At 45.3% G+C, this 14952-nt stretch overlaps 5 protein-coding genes across 5 annotated transcripts; all 5 read right to left on the reverse strand.

Moving 5' to 3' along the window:
• Nucleotides 1–122: 122 nt before the first annotated feature.
• MYCFIDRAFT_135396 (uncharacterized protein) lies at nt 123–1105 on the reverse strand (the record flags this gene model as incomplete). The annotated part of the gene is made up of 4 exons (XM_007927367.1): nt 123–208; nt 259–491; nt 549–721; nt 773–1105. The coding sequence occupies 4 exons, from the start codon at nt 1103–1105 to the stop codon at nt 123–125; spliced, it is 825 nt and encodes a 274-aa protein (XP_007925558.1).
• A 5581-nt stretch (nt 1106–6686) lies between these two features.
• On the reverse strand, nt 6687–7085 carry MYCFIDRAFT_83096 (uncharacterized protein; the record flags this gene model as incomplete). The annotated part of the gene is made up of 2 exons (XM_007926189.1): nt 6687–6833; nt 6891–7085. The coding sequence occupies 2 exons, from the start codon at nt 7083–7085 to the stop codon at nt 6687–6689; spliced, it is 342 nt and encodes a 113-aa protein (XP_007924380.1).
• An 862-nt stretch (nt 7086–7947) lies between these two features.
• MYCFIDRAFT_211039 (uncharacterized protein) lies at nt 7948–9578 on the reverse strand. The gene has a single exon (XM_007927368.1). It carries the CDS (start codon nt 9357–9359, stop codon nt 8025–8027), a length of 1335 nt encoding a protein of 444 aa, XP_007925559.1. The 5' UTR covers nt 9360–9578; the 3' UTR covers nt 7948–8024.
• Nucleotides 9579–10111: 533 nt separating this feature from the next.
• MYCFIDRAFT_211040 (uncharacterized protein) lies at nt 10112–11180 on the reverse strand. Its single transcript, XM_007927369.1, has one exon. It carries the CDS (start codon nt 11148–11150, stop codon nt 10236–10238), a length of 915 nt encoding a protein of 304 aa, XP_007925560.1. The 5' UTR covers nt 11151–11180; the 3' UTR covers nt 10112–10235.
• A 274-nt stretch (nt 11181–11454) lies between these two features.
• Nucleotides 11455–12231, reverse strand: MYCFIDRAFT_41460 (uncharacterized protein; the record flags this gene model as incomplete). The annotated part of the gene is made up of 1 exon (XM_007926013.1): nt 11455–12231. The coding sequence occupies one exon, from the start codon at nt 12229–12231 to the stop codon at nt 11455–11457; it is 777 nt and encodes a 258-aa protein (XP_007924204.1).
• Nucleotides 12232–14952: the final 2721 nt, after the last annotated feature.

Raw genomic sequence — 14952 nt, forward strand, 5'->3', positions numbered from 1 at the left:
CATACAAATCTGATGAGCTTCACATGAGGATATGTCAAATGGCGATCTATTGAGGCATTGCGGAATGACTGAAAATACATCTCATATCGTCAGCCCCCAAGCCGCATTGTGTCGCTATTGTTCTAGCGGAATGCCACCAATCTGACCTCAACACTTTGCCGAGGAAGAGTCGTTGCGTCTGGGTTGAAGGCGGAGCAGTGGAAACAGCCTACTACAGTGTTAGTATATGATCGTAGTTAAGAACCCCATTTGACTTACGAGCCCGTTTGCCAGTTGTATCGGCATTGCGGAACACGACGAGGTCGTCAATTCCTTGGCTTTTCATGAAGTACCATCTATGGGCTGAGTTCATGTGCAACAGTGAATTGGTCACCACGCCGGAACGTCGTAGACCATCATTCAGCAGGATATCGTTCTCAGAGTCAACGGATGTCCAGTCACACATGATCAGTGGCCAGTCGTCATTCGGTCCACGCAGAGGCCTCCACACACTACACACTTCGCGTTAGCACAATCCGCTCAGCATGGTTGGGCAAAGAGCTTTGTACTTGATCACATCGAACTCCTTGTCCCTCCAAAAAGCGTCCTGACCCGGAAATGCTGTTTCGATAGCATCATAGCAGCCTTGCTGCGAGTAGTCGCAGTGCGGTATCGTCGCAGGTTGTTCATAATTTACATACATCGTGGTCGATTTTGGGAAACTAGGGTCTCTTTGTCGGATCTGTCTATCTTAGCTGCGATCTCGATGCGAGCGTCTTCATGGGGCGGATACTGTGCAATCAAAACTCTCTATCCGAGTGTATTCTGGAAATCTCTCATGGAGCAGTGCTTCCAGGTCATACCAATACGACTTCTGTACCTCTTCTTTATTGTTGAACGCCGCATCGGGGTCCAAACGAGTTGTAGCCTTGAGTAGACAGAAGCCATGAGTGTCGATGTCCCAGTGTGTCGGATCTTCGATGTTATGCACTACGACCGGCTGTCTGTCGAAGACATGGTTCGTCTTTCGAATGTCGCCAACGTCCTCAGCCAGGTAGTCTGTGTCAAATGCTCGTTCTTTCTCGAAGACCGGGTCTCGGGCCAGATAGAGGACTGTCGTTTCCATCGTTCCTGCGAACGCCGCTCATCAGCTAGAAGCTGGGTTTCCGGCGCCAAAGGCAGGCATAGCTGTTGAATATTGAATCGGATTCAATTCAGATTCATATTCAATATTGAATATAAATCTGAATACGAGGTCACTGAATATTCGAATATTTAGTGGATTTAGTCGGCAATTCGACGGTTGTACTACGGCGTACGTAGATCTCTTTAATCGTGCGAAATTAGGTTGTTTATCGCTTATTTCTTACTAAAAACTAAGCTCTTTCTATAGGCTCGGAGGATAGACCGCTTCGAGGTAGGTAGATAGAACTAAGGCATACGAAGGTCGCTAATTCTAGCAGGTTGCCGAGTCGCTAACGGCCTCTTAATACGAGGTTATTAAATTATTACTACCTTCTTTAATCTACCGCTTTCTATCCGAGATATAAGCCTTCCTCGCTCTATAGGACTAGAGGCTTTAATAATAGCTAAAGAATATCTGCTCGGTCTATCTACCTCTTATTAATAATAATTAGGTAAACGATTACTAGGCTAATTCGAACAATATTTCGTTTATCGAGTACGTAGAATAGGCAGACTTCGAGTAGTATATTAGGAAGGCGGAAAGGGAGGGCTTATAGTTACCCTTTCAAAGGATTACGAGGAAGATAACAAAGAGCCTTATCTACGCGGCGGAGATTATTAAAAGGGCTGCTATCTATTAAGAGCGTATCGCTAATAGCCTTTAAAAGGTTTATAAGGGTATAGAGCGTAAAGGGAGGCCTATTCTTCTACTCGGTTCTCGTCGTTACTTCGAATTTAGTAAGAAACTATACTTCTACTTATTCGAGCCTAAGTATAGTTAGGGGCTAAAATCGTAGTACTCGTAGCGGCAGATATACTTTAGGCGTCGAATTAATAGGGTACTATACCGATTAATCGATAGCGAGGCCGCGAGCGGCGGTAGTAAGGTTGTTGTTATTAATTAGGTAGATAATTAGTCGAAGGTCTTTAGTATTCTAGTTTCCGTATCTGCCTCGAGTTTGCGTTATAAGTATTACGCTAAGCCTAATTAGACTCGCTAACCTACATTCTTAGCTTTCGGATAGCTTAACCGAAAGCGGGCCGCACTTAGCCTCTAAAGTTAAATTTTTAAATCTATCGCTTCTAATTATAACCTAACTACCTTCTTCCTTATAATAAAGATACGAGAAAATCGTATACCGACCTAACGAGCGCTCGAAAGTTTCCTAAATACCTAAGAATTCGAATAGGAAAGCTAGAAACTACGGAAACGTAAGCGTACGGATAGCGTAGACGAATTAGTACTAAATCCGACTCTAGACGAGCTTTAAGATACCTAGCAATCGATACCTTCTTTAGCCTTCCTTCTAACTCTAATACTAGTACTAAGGCCTATACTACCGATACTCGCTTAGTAGAAGAAGCTATACTTTATAAAGAATAAGATAGATCTAGTATTATAGTCTTATACTCGAGATCTGTAGGATAGCGAGCCTACTCGCAATAGATACGGTTATAAATACTTCTACTGTAAGCACTATCTAGCAGATAGTCCTAAGGTATAGAAATTAGTGTCTAGCAACGCAGTAGACTACCTTCTTAAGGTATATAGTATTGTTGTCTATCTAGAAAAAGATCCGCTATAAGGCCGTATTAATATTAACAAAATATAGGCAGTAAGCGAGGGCAACGAGGCAAGGCGTACGGCTACTATTCTAAGGAATATAGCGGAAGCTAATATAGACAAATTTAGGTAGGCAATAGCTCGCTATACTATAGCATATAGTATCGCTTATTCTTCCCTTGTTTCTAAGGCCTTTAAAGACATAATATTAGCAGTTAATCTATATATAGACAAGGCTCTTTTAAAGTTATATACTTTAATAATAGTACGAGTATAGTACAACTTCGAGAACTAGCGAGAGAGGGTTAAAATAGCGCTTCTTAAGGCTATTAGTTGCCTCTATATTAGCACTAATATATAGAAGGCGCAATACGGCTATAAGCACTTCTAAGCGATTAACTACTAGTATATTAACAAGCACGGCAAGCTTACTTAAGTCCTTATTAACCTGCCGCCGCTATAACGAGGCTCTTATACTAGCGACTTTATTGCTTAGCTATTAATCTCGTACTTTAAGACCTTCTTAATAGCTTATAAGCTTAGCTAGATAACTGCTAATAATGCCGCTAATAATACTACCCTCTACGAGTCGATTAAGCTCTATATATATAAGAAGGGCTATATATACTAGACTAAGTAGAGCCGTCCGATCGTCTACGCTACTTCGGCTATATTATTAACCTTGTTATATAAGCCTTTATGTTTACTAAGTCTATAGAAGTCGCAGAATTGGCCGATTAAAGAGCGCTCTAAGCACGGCAAGTGCTATTTAATAACTAAGCCGAGAGCGATAGCGATAAGGTCTCTATATCTAGGTAGTTAGATTTTAATGCGGAGTGCTTTACTAAGCAATCTCTACTATAGCGTCTCTACTAGCTAACTAAGGTCCTATAGCGAGAGAACGACTTCTATAACGCCTTTAAAGAATTAGCTAAGGTATAGCCGAAGCTGCCCTCTACCTGTCCGAAGCCGCTAGGTAAGACTCGCTAGAATAGCTAGTTACTAATAATCGAGAAGGCCCTTTAAACAAGGCCTATTCTTAACGCCTTGTTTATTAGTATGCTATAGATTAATAAATACCGGCTTACCGAGGTAGACTAGCTTATTCTTAAAGAGACACGCCTATTCCTTATACTATTTAAGGAAGCGACTTAACGTTTATAGGGCTATAACGTTACCTTCGACTGCTTCTAAGAGACTATAGAATAGTTACTTACCTATTTCGAGCGTGCTAAGAAGCAGCATACTAAGCGAGAGGCTATAATAAAGGCTATTTACGTCTCTTAGCAACTGTTTAATAAATACTATCGTCTAATCGACGATAGCGGCATCTACGTTACTATAATACTATTATATCTAACTCGCCGTAAGGTATAGCTTTGTAAGCGTTAGTCTAGTAGCAAGAAGAAGGACTAGTAGCTTATTAACGGTCTAGTAAGAGCAAGAGCCCTATAGAATGAATATTAAGCACGCTATAAGCCTACTTCTAAGGAGTCTACTTCTATAGCCGCTACCGCTATAGAAGCTATAGGTTATTTAACGGACATAATAGCGTAGCAATAAGAGCTTAAGAACGACGTGCTTACGACTAATATTAATTAATTCGAGTCCTTTATTGCCGCTACGCCTATTAAGCTACTATAAGTTAGTATCGACAAGCGGACAAGCTAACTAATCTATATAAGTCTACTTAAATAGTAGTGCCTGCCTATGCAACGGACGGCCTATCTAACGCTCTCGTAACTAGCTATCGACTTATTATCCGCCTTCGCTATATCTATAGAGTCCGAGCGTACCTTTAGTAGTAGTAGACGTACGGCCCGGGTTCTATAGGACCGAGCCTCTTTTAATAGCAATAGTATCCGAATAAGCGAGTGTTCTAAGTAATAGCAACGTACTAGCGTAGCGGATTTACTAGTAGATATACTATAACTAAGTATAGAAGCGGAAGATAACGACGAGTTATATAAATAGCTATAGAATACCCTCCTTCTTAACCCTAAGCGTTACTACTGCCCTTACTATCGCTAAGATTGTATTTAAATATAAATTAAATATAAATATTTACTAACATTTATTAGTAAATCTAAATACGAGCAGTAAATCTTAAATATTTAGTATTTAATAGCTATAAAGGTAGGGCTTCGCGTAAGAAGAGTGCGTTTAAGCGATACGTATTACCGCCCTATCGGTACGCGTAATATTAAGCTCGAGCTCGAATACTATACTTAGCTACGATAATAGCTATTAGCTAGCGAGATCAATCTAGCTATACGTACTCTATCGAGAGCCTAAGGTAGAGCTAGCCTAGGAGGCTTGCGCTACCTCTATTTAGGCGCCCCGCTTTATAGGCTTATATACACCTTCTACCTTCTACCTTCTACCTTCTACCTTCTACCTTCTACCTTCTACCTTCTATATATATTAGTTTCTATTCTCGCTCGTTCTTATATTATCTATACTAATATGTATCTAGTTAGCGGTCTATACTAAGCCTATAGCGAAGCGCCTAAAAGAAAACCGTACGGCTCCTATATAACCGTCCGGTATATAAACGAGAATTCGAATTTATAGAAGTATAACTATATATTAGATAGATAAATCTAAAAAAGCTGTTCTACGTAATAATAAGAAGAAGATTTGTTCTTATATAAGCCTATCGCTAATTTAGATACTATAGGCTATATTTGCTATATACTAAGGCTAGTTGTCCGTAGAACCTAGCTTAAATCTAATAGCTTCCTCTACTCGAGCCTCGAGGGTAAGACAAGACCTTTAATACTAGATATACGGACAATAAACACTAGGAGATCCGAGTTTATAGCAATAAAAAGGGCCTCCGTACGCTAGAAAGGAGGTCGTAGTCTTGTATTATTGCTATCTTACCCTCGGAGGTAAATACTAAGACTTTTATCGTAATCTACGTTTCTTCGTAGCGGATAGAACGCGGTAATAATCCTCTATTATATTCTATCTTAGAGTTAGAGGGCCTAGCTAAATATATTGCGATAGACCTTAGCTACTTAAAATTATTATATCGTCGTAGAGATAGTAAGTTATAGCCTCCGAGAGTAAATAGCTATATACTACCTACTAGTTTAGCCTAGTTTGTTTTTAGGCTTAGAGGCGAAGAATTAGTTATATATTATTAAAGTGTCGTAAAAGTCCTATTAAATGTTAATGAAAGTCGATATAACGTAATTCTTCCTCCTACAAGCCTAAATAGAGGTAGGGCTTGCGGCGTGTGCATCGGGGTGTCTCTAGCGTCATGCACGGCCGCGGGAGGGCCCTTGCGAGCCCACGAGCAGTTTGTGTGTTCAGATACAGAAGACGGTTTCGACTGGGTGGAGAGGTCCGCTGCTCAAAACACCTTTCAGTATATCAACATGCCTTCAGAAGACAACCAGAAAGGTCTGGCGCAGCCATGGAAGTCATGGTTTGCCAGATTAGTGGCCCCTAACGCGGGCACTGTGCTTCCCCTCGGAGAAGATAGTACGAAGCACGGATCTGTTGCAACAACTGCACGCAACGATGTAAACTTGCAAGAACCGAAGGAGACTCCAAAACGGTAAGTACTGCATCGCAGTCACTGACTACCTCCATCAACTAACTGATCCTTGACTTGAGACATAGAAACTAGTCATGCCGAGAAACGAGTTCAATCGAGGGAGTGTCGAGGTTTAGCAGTTGCAGCTCGATCAAAATCACCACATTGTGCGAAGGGCTTGTAATTCCTTTCAAGTAGCTAGGTAGCAGCAGCAATGATCAACAACGATTGGAGGGATGTTGGGACGTGTGACCAAGTCATTGCCTTGGCCCCATTTCTCCTGTTCTGGCCCCAATTGGAGAGCTCACCGGTCGAGAGCTCAACGCCTGTATTTCTTAAGCCCCAGCTCTTGCAACTCTCATGCCATGCACCATTATTCCCAATTGCACGATGGCACACGGCTGGAGCAAATTACTTCGACTGGAGGCAGAGCTTAGAATCGCCATACTGGAGTTCGTCTTTCTGCCGTCCGTCGTTCCGCCGGCGACAGAGACCTGCATACAGCTGCTCGCGGATCAGGTTGATCTGCTCAGTTCCGAAGCTCCTCAGAGTACATTGCTTTGGACATGTCATCAGCTCTACGTGGAATCGAAGCCCCTGTACATTGCAGCGTACCGCCTTTATTGGACACAAAGCTCGTTTTGGATCGACAGGCATACTCCAAAATTCGCGAAACTCCATACGTCTCTGCGAAGGATCGATCTGGACCACATCAACCACCTGCATATCGACACCGAGGCCCGCGATGGTGGCAGCAGTACGTTTGAGTATCTTCGCGAGCAGCAGACTTGGAGACGGCACCAGATGCATGCTTGCGGGGACTTGTCTTTGAGTATTGGCCAGGTTCGTTTAGAGCGTGTACGTCGAGACTTTTGTCACATTCTTCCAGAAAAGGTGCCAAGCTTAAAGTACCACACGATCAAGTATCTGTCGAAGGAAGATGGAGCGTCGCCAGTTGAAGGCGAAAGTGGCGCTGCACAGAGGATTTCTCTGAAAGACCAGATTGTGATCATATGGAAGCAGTTTTCTGCCACCTGTGGTATCGGCGACAGATAGGTGTATGCGTTAACTCTTTCTCGCCACAGGTAAATGTGACATCGGAGAAGGTACTGGTGTCGAAGAATCTGGTGAGGCGGTTGAGTCAGCTGTAGAAAGCTTTTGTGATTGTGAGAGTACACTTGTTCCTTCGTGTTGCCGATTTATTCTGAGGATGGATGCTTAGCGGTGGCCGAGGCGGCCTCGATATTGATAATGTTAGCTATTGTGAGTATACCTTGCGATATGTATGTAGCGTTGAGAATTTGAAAGCGCGCAAGATTCTTCTGACCGTTTTGAGGGATTGTGGCGATTTGGATTGCTTTTATGTGCGTTGATGATCTTGGAAGACTCTTGTGGTATGCGACGAATGGTCCTGGAGAGTGCAGGAAAGTCGAGGCTGTATGTCAGGAGGTTTGTGTAGCGTGGCTTGAGAAGAATTGATGTTGATCCTGCTTCGCATGTGAACGCAAGTCCGTGCGCAAGACCGCTCGCCGCGTCAAGTGCTCTAGAGGAGATGCTTTTCACTTTCAGGGACTCGCTTTCCCTTTATCTTTATACCAAGTCCGGTTCTTGACCCAGCGCTGGATTTAATGAGAAGACAAGGACGTTTTGTATGGCCTCTTTGAGATGATTGCAGTGCATAGAAAGACGTCTGCATAGATTTCAGTAAATATGTGAGCTATAGAAAGAGGTGAGAAGTGAAACATCCTCTCAATAAGCATCATCCCACATGTTCTTATCGTCAACGACCTGATCTTCTGCAGTGATAGCGCCCCTGAATGTCTTCTCTTCCTTTTCCCTCTGCTTTCGCTCTGCCCTGGTGGTCAAATGCGGCGTCAAGATGGGCGTCAAAAGGGCTTCTCTCATGTATGGACTGTAAGGTGTCTTGGGGCCAGCAGTACCCGGGGCCCCTCTCCACGGTGTCGATCCGTACTCAATCTCCTGGCGAACGATCGCAGGAGACTTCATGCCTGGGGGAGATAAAAGAGCGCCGGGAGACTGCATTGATCCGGCCATGGCCGCTGTCGGAGACCGAAGGGCCGCAGATGTTGGCGATCTCATGTCCGCAGAATTCGGAGATCTCATTGCCGCAGGCGAAAGAGGGAATGCCTTCCTGTAAACGTCTTGCTGCGATTGCTGCTGCTTGAGCTGATCATTCATAGCACGGAGTGGGAGCGGATTATTCGTGCCTGAAACCGGAGAGTTGGTCGTCCTCTTAGGCGGCGCAGGCATGATCATTTCGCCAGATGTGCTTATAGCTGGGACTTTCGCTTCATTTCTCGACGGATCGTGCTGCTGTGGGTAAGCCGAAGGTGGTTCGCGTGGAGCTGGGAGCGTATCAGACTCAAATGTTCTGGCTGTACCCGGAGTTGTTGGCGGGTATTGGCTGTTCGTGGTACCAGCCGTCGGTGGCTCTGGCGGAACTCCTGGATCCGTATATGTGCGAGGAGATAGGGGCGTTCTTGCACCATCGCTGTTGTCGTCTCGTCTTAATGGTGCACTGATTGTGAGTCCGTGATCTTTCAGCTTTCGAACGCCTTTGCGCAGCTTGCCTGGACCAGATGTTGAAGTCCCGCTAGTCTGATCGCTGCCAAAAGAGGCTGTTCTTGTGTCGCGGTTGGCACGAAGCGGAGACTGTGGCTGTTCGTAGTAATACGGTGATGTAGGTCCCTTATAGTCTTTAGGGTACACCGGGACAAACCCAGGTGATTTGGGACTGGTGGGACTCTGAGGCCCGACGTACCCTTCCCCAGATCGAAGCTGGTCCACAGTGCGATTGACCGGGTACTTTGGTGGCAGGCCTTGCTCATCTTCCCGCAAGACATGTGCATAGATGTTTGCAAGGTCGGCCTGTTGCCGTTGTCTGTCGCGCTGAACGACATTCTGATCGAAGCTGGCCACGCTGACCATGCCCGGCGACCCATGTTTGTTCTTGTCCTTTCTTTTCATCATTCTTTCGAAGAGGCTGCTCTGTCCCGGACTTATTGGCGACCTGTCGTAGGCCTTGTGCGACGGTGTCATCATCTCTGTGGGTTTCTCGGCCATCGCTTGCGCTTGTTTTCGCAGTCTTCTCCCAACTGTGAGAAGAAGAGTTCCAAGAATCAATGTGAATCCAAAGTATGCGCCTAAGATGCCCGCGAGCTCGTAGGGGAGCTGTGAGCGGTCTCGCACTGCATGTGCTGAAAACGGTGGACCTTTATCTGGCGCTGGTGCTGGATCGAGGTCGATATCGACGTCCCAAAGTCCCGCGCTCGCTCCGGATGCTGCAGACAGGAGGACGAGAGCTGTGAAGCTGAGGTATATGGCACCGCCTCTCCGCATCTTGGGTCAATGAAATGGTCGAAAGACGGCCTTTTGACTCCAGCATACAGTTCTAGGGTGACAGGATGTAGGAAAGGTTGAGCAGCAACTTACTCTATCGGCTAGCGAGGTCACAGCTGGGACCCTCGCTATGTATAAGCCAGCACAGCTGCCATCACGGCCTGGCTGCAGACCATCTGCTGGGGATGCGGTGTCGAGAGGTGGATGAAGAATGTGATTGGGAGAAGCCGGCGCTTCGAAATGTGCCTGGCTGGACGGGTGCTGCCGTTGTGCAGGAGCGAAGCCGAGCCGAGAAGCAACAGCATCCGTAGGGAGAACCGTGGGCGCTTATCATGGACGGACGTCTCTTCTCCTCGTACAGTACAATATCACAACGGGCCAAATGGACTGTGACTTTCTAGCTTTGTCCCAGGTGAATGTGACCCCGAGACAATAGACAGGTCGTGATCGCACTGGTTTTACTGCTTCCCGAAGATCCATCTACGAATCGTTGATCTCCTCTACTGCGCAAATGCTGTGCTCGCTATTGTACAATTATATACGCGCTGTAGCTCCTGAGATAGTAGAAGCAAAACATCTCTTCCAAACTTCAAAATCGCTTTACACCAATTCAAATCGTTCATGATGCCGTTCTGCAGCTCTGTAGTCTCTTACTGCTTCTCCGTCCATGATCCCGAAGACGTAGCAAGTTCCAACGTACACATGCTTGCCATTGCCGAGAGCTCGAATCGCAAAGGGTGTCGTTCCACCATAGAATATGACAACACGATCTTGACTCAAAAGCGTAGCGGGTCCCAGACCGAAAAGTCCAGATTTCGTAAGAAAGAATCGGCGTCTGTGACAGGCTCGAGCAGCACATGTGAAAAATCGAATAGCCTCTTGTGTCTTCTGATCGTAATCCGAGAGCGCCTGCTCGAGGCGAGTTGGTGGAAGTTTCCGATGCTTCGCGACGTAATTCTGGAATGATTCGTATTCTTCGATGTTCCCAGTGTTTGCGCGGTCTCCAAGCCAATTCGCATCGGCTATGAGCGTTCGAGCTAGCTGGGTGTTGCGACCATCTCTTTGTGCCTGTGGACTTTTGCGCCACAGACCCACAACTTGGCGCAATGTGTTGAGAAACTGCTGGTCGTCTTCTATGTTAAAGACGTCCGTCATCCCACCGACTTCATCGACATCAAAGCCTTTAAGCGACAACACATTCGGATCTTGCTCGCCATTGAAAGTGTTCGGGCTCATCAGAAGTTGGTGGCAAGCTTTATAATCTCCGTAGAATTCAGTAGGCACAGATTGGTCATCTATCTTTGAACGAAGATCAAGAGACCATGATGGCGTGAAATATTCCGATTCATTCGATTCCAGAGTCCGGCCGTGCAAGACATCCGGCGTCCTCGTCGTTTCGATGAAAGCTCTTGTCGCATCGCGGAATACAGCCTCTACAGGTTTGGTGTAGTCGATCTCCAATGCCGCTCGATGTAACTCCCGGTCCTTGGGAGTCATTACCAGCAATCCCAGCATTGCGTACACGTAATCGCGAGGTTCTGTGGCCTGGAACTCCCGCAAGTAACGGTGCAAACTGTAAAGCGAGCTCGTTAGAGCGATGGACTTTTCTTTGGGCATGCAGCTCCGATCTACGAGGTGCCAAAGCGTCACGGCATTGTGCACACCAACGCTTTCTGATACTCCCGTAAATAGACATTGCGAGTTGTAGACCATCCATAATGCGACTTTCAAGATGTCTCTGAGCTGAAAGGTCATCCGTCCGAAGTAACATATACTGTTCCGAGCAAGAGCGACTTCTTGCGCGATCTGTGAGCCGAGATTAGCCCTGCAAAATTGAGTAGTTCCAAGGAGTCATGCCTACCCAAAGGCGGCCAAACCATGGGCTGTCAAACAGATAAGCCAGCGCTTTGAAGTCGATATTTCGATCAGCGACTGTGCCATCCCTTTTCAGCTCCATGTTGTCATGCGTCATGGTATATATGTCCACGAATGCTCTGCTATGGCTGCGAAAATCTGCGAGAGCGCGATTCATCTCTTGATTGATGTACTCGCCAAAGTCTTCGTCGTCGTTCCCTAGCCAGACCACGTTTTTGAAAGCTCCTTTGTATATTTTCGCCATAAGTGCTACCTGATGGTTGCGCTCATCCTTATCGTTCTGGTTTATGCAGATTGCGTCGATCCATATCCACCTGTCTGTGAGTGGCGTTCTGATACGATGAATGGCGTCCGCAGCACTTGCGTTGATCGCGACCACGACGCCGTTCACCTCTATCTTGACAGGTGTCGTACTTGATGTATCTCCCCAGCAGTAAGATACAGTCTCGTACATAGGCCGCGGCTCGTCCAGCAATGAGACAGGATAGAGCTTGCAAATCATTGGATCGGATTTCCAGCCCCTGTGGACTTGCAGCACACGTATTTCCCGTTTTGATGCTTCCAATGGCCAGTATCGCAGACTTTGCGCAGGAATGTCTGCATAAACATCGCTTGCTGCCGACGGCGGCAGGCCATTCGCCGTTGCTGTGCTGGGTGCTGACGGTGCAGGCTTGGTTGACTTGCTAAGGGCCTTGGAACTCTTGAAGGAGAATAATGTCATGATGAATACGATGAAGCGCGAATGTAAGTATACTACAAATTGATAACGATGAGCTGAGCTGTGGACACATACATATACTTACTACCAAGAGGAGCTCAGGTGAGATAAGTATAGATCGACTCAGCCAGATATAGCGCTTGCTGTTTCAACAAGGCTGTTATGGGGCATTACGCCGCATGACTGCATGGGCGCTTGGAAATCTTGTGGTCGAGAGATAGAGATATGCATCGTGCACTAGCAAAGATATCGTAGGCGCGTCGACAACTGGCCGGCGCTTGGAGAGGTCTAAATACATCCATGACAGGAGTCTGAAGCCGTTTCGCTTGGAAGTATAGCTAGCGTTCGTTTGACGGTAGTCGATGTATGATTTTATACTCTGTCGTAAGTGTCACATCACCGGTGATCCAAACCTGAGATGATGTGTGGTTACTCTTGGATGTTAGGAGTTTTAGCTAAACCTAGAGCGGAGTTAGGGGCACAGTCTTTTACTAGCGTTTACTAGGCAATAAGCTACCCGCAATCCTCTAGTTTAGTGCTGTTTGGAACTACTCGGCGTAGTAACGGATTAGGTTAAGAAGGGCGCCTCTCTCGAGCCTATCGGTTAACTACTACTAAAGCGGCTATTTAACTATTATAGAAGCGGCGCTTTTGCAGTAGAAGAGACTATTATAGACTAATACACAGACTAAGATTAAATACACACTATTGCTATAGAATACTATTATTACCTTTACCGCCTTCTACGACTATAGCGGAAGGCTTGTCTACGCTAATAGCTATCTCTTCGACCTCGTTATTACTTAGTACGTAGTCTCGTACGTATTGCTAGCTTACTAGCGGTTAACTAGCGGTTACTATATGTTCTTAAACCTCTTATCTCTCGTCTAACTCGCTCGTCGCTAGGCAAGTTATTAGCGGCGTCGTCTTCCGAGTCGTTTATTATCTATCTATTTAGTCGCCTATTCGCTCGTTCGTAATCCTCGTCTCGGATGTAGCTTATTGTCCTATCTATAGTATGCTAGTCTACGTTATAGAAGATAAGAAGCTTATTAAAGGACGAGAGGCTAGAATCTATAAAGTAGCAGTTGTTTATAGTAATGCCGTTAATCTCGCGAATACCGTATATATAAAGCTATAATAGCTTACCCTAATACTAGTAGTTAGTTAAATAGCAAGTACCTAGCGGCGCAGGTAGACCTCGCACTAGCGGCGGCGGTTCTATATCTCCTATTAAATCTACCTTTTCTATATCGTCTAAATCGAGCGGTTATAAGGACTGTATTTCTAGCGTTGTCTCGCGGCGCGGCGTGTCGAAGGAGGGCGGCGGTAGGCGCGGAATTAGCCTTAGAGTAAGGTTACCTAGCGGAGGTAGTAATAAGAATATAGGTTAGCGAATAGGTAACGATTAAACGCGCTGTTTTAAAGGTAACAGTCGTAGTATTATATTAGTATAGACATAGTGCGTTTCTAGTATAGTTAGTAGCAATCGAGTACGAGTTAGTGTCGCTAGAGTTAGTATCGCTAGAGTTAGTGTCGCTAGTTTAGAAGGTAGTTAAGTCGTCTACTATCGCTCGGTCTCGCCTATAAATAGGACTTCCTATAGATTAGCGATAAAATAGTTAACATTTAGTACGTAGCAACTGTCCGAGAAGTCCTTAACCTTCCGTACGTAGAAGGCGTAGAATAAGTCCTTTATAGAAGCGTTAATAGTAGGGTCGTCTACTATACGCTAATATTTTAGATTTAGCGTTTCTACTGCCTCCTTAAAGTAGCCTCGAAGGTCTCTTAATTAAGGTGTTTATACTAAGGCAACGGCGTCTTCTTCGTAACCTTCGATTACGAGTTACTAGGTATCTGTTAGGACTAAAGAGGTTATACGTGATTAGTATGTAACCGGGCTCGAGTAAAGCTAGGGTCTCGATGCCTTAGGTAGGACTTAGCGCTTAGCGTTAGGCTAACTAGCCTACCTTCCTCCCTCTCCTCTTAGATCTCTATCGAATACTATACTGATTTACTACTACCCTATCTACCTGCTAACATAACCCTTCTTACATAGTATTCGATCTACCCTTTAAGGGCAGCAGCTAGATAGTCCTTATTTTAAGCTTTTAGCGGTATAGCTACGAGCAAGACTAATCTAACTATATTGCGCCCGAAGAACGGGACCTATACGTACTATCCTATCGAAACAACCGTACCAATCATCGAGCAAGGCCTTCTATACGGCCTATTATACTAAGTTAATCGTACTAGACTAATATCTACTAATTCCGCTATATCCGTATCTTAGGGGCTAACAATACATTATTAGTGTTACCCCCTATTATAATAGCCGGCTTATTACGAAGCAACAATAACCGTACTGCTACTAGCAGCGCTAGCAATAACAACGCTAGTAGCATAGTCCCCGCTAAAGTGCCTGCTAAAGTGCCTCCTACTAAAGAGCCTGCCGGAGAGCCTATTAAAGAAGAACCTATAATTCTAGGTAACGACCTAGAATTGCCTGTCGACGACATTCTTAACAACATTGTTAATCGACGATATAGCTAGCTAGCCTTTAGCCCCTAACTAGTAGGGAGACTCTAAGAAGCCACCTAAAACAGGCTTACTGCCCTACGTTAAGAACAATAGCTAAAGGACAACCTCCTCGAAATTCGCCGCCTTTAGGAGGCCCTAACAACTAACACTAAGCCGATAGTAGGGCCTTTCTTACTATCAGTC

The sequence above is a fragment of the Pseudocercospora fijiensis genome, assembly GCF_000340215.1.
Source record: "Pseudocercospora fijiensis CIRAD86 unplaced genomic scaffold MYCFIscaffold_3, whole genome shotgun sequence".
Classification (NCBI taxonomy): Eukaryota; Fungi; Ascomycota; class Dothideomycetes; order Mycosphaerellales; family Mycosphaerellaceae; genus Pseudocercospora; species Pseudocercospora fijiensis.

Bases quoted from the DNA above. Each gene is read 5' to 3' on its own strand.
- MYCFIDRAFT_211039 (XM_007927368.1), bottom strand. From the start codon at position 9,359: ATGGCCGAGAAACCCACAGAGATGATGACACCGTCGCACAAGGCCTAC.
- MYCFIDRAFT_211040 (XM_007927369.1), bottom strand. From the start codon at position 11,150: ATGCTGGGATTGCTGGTAATGACTCCCAAGGACCGGGAGTTACATCGA.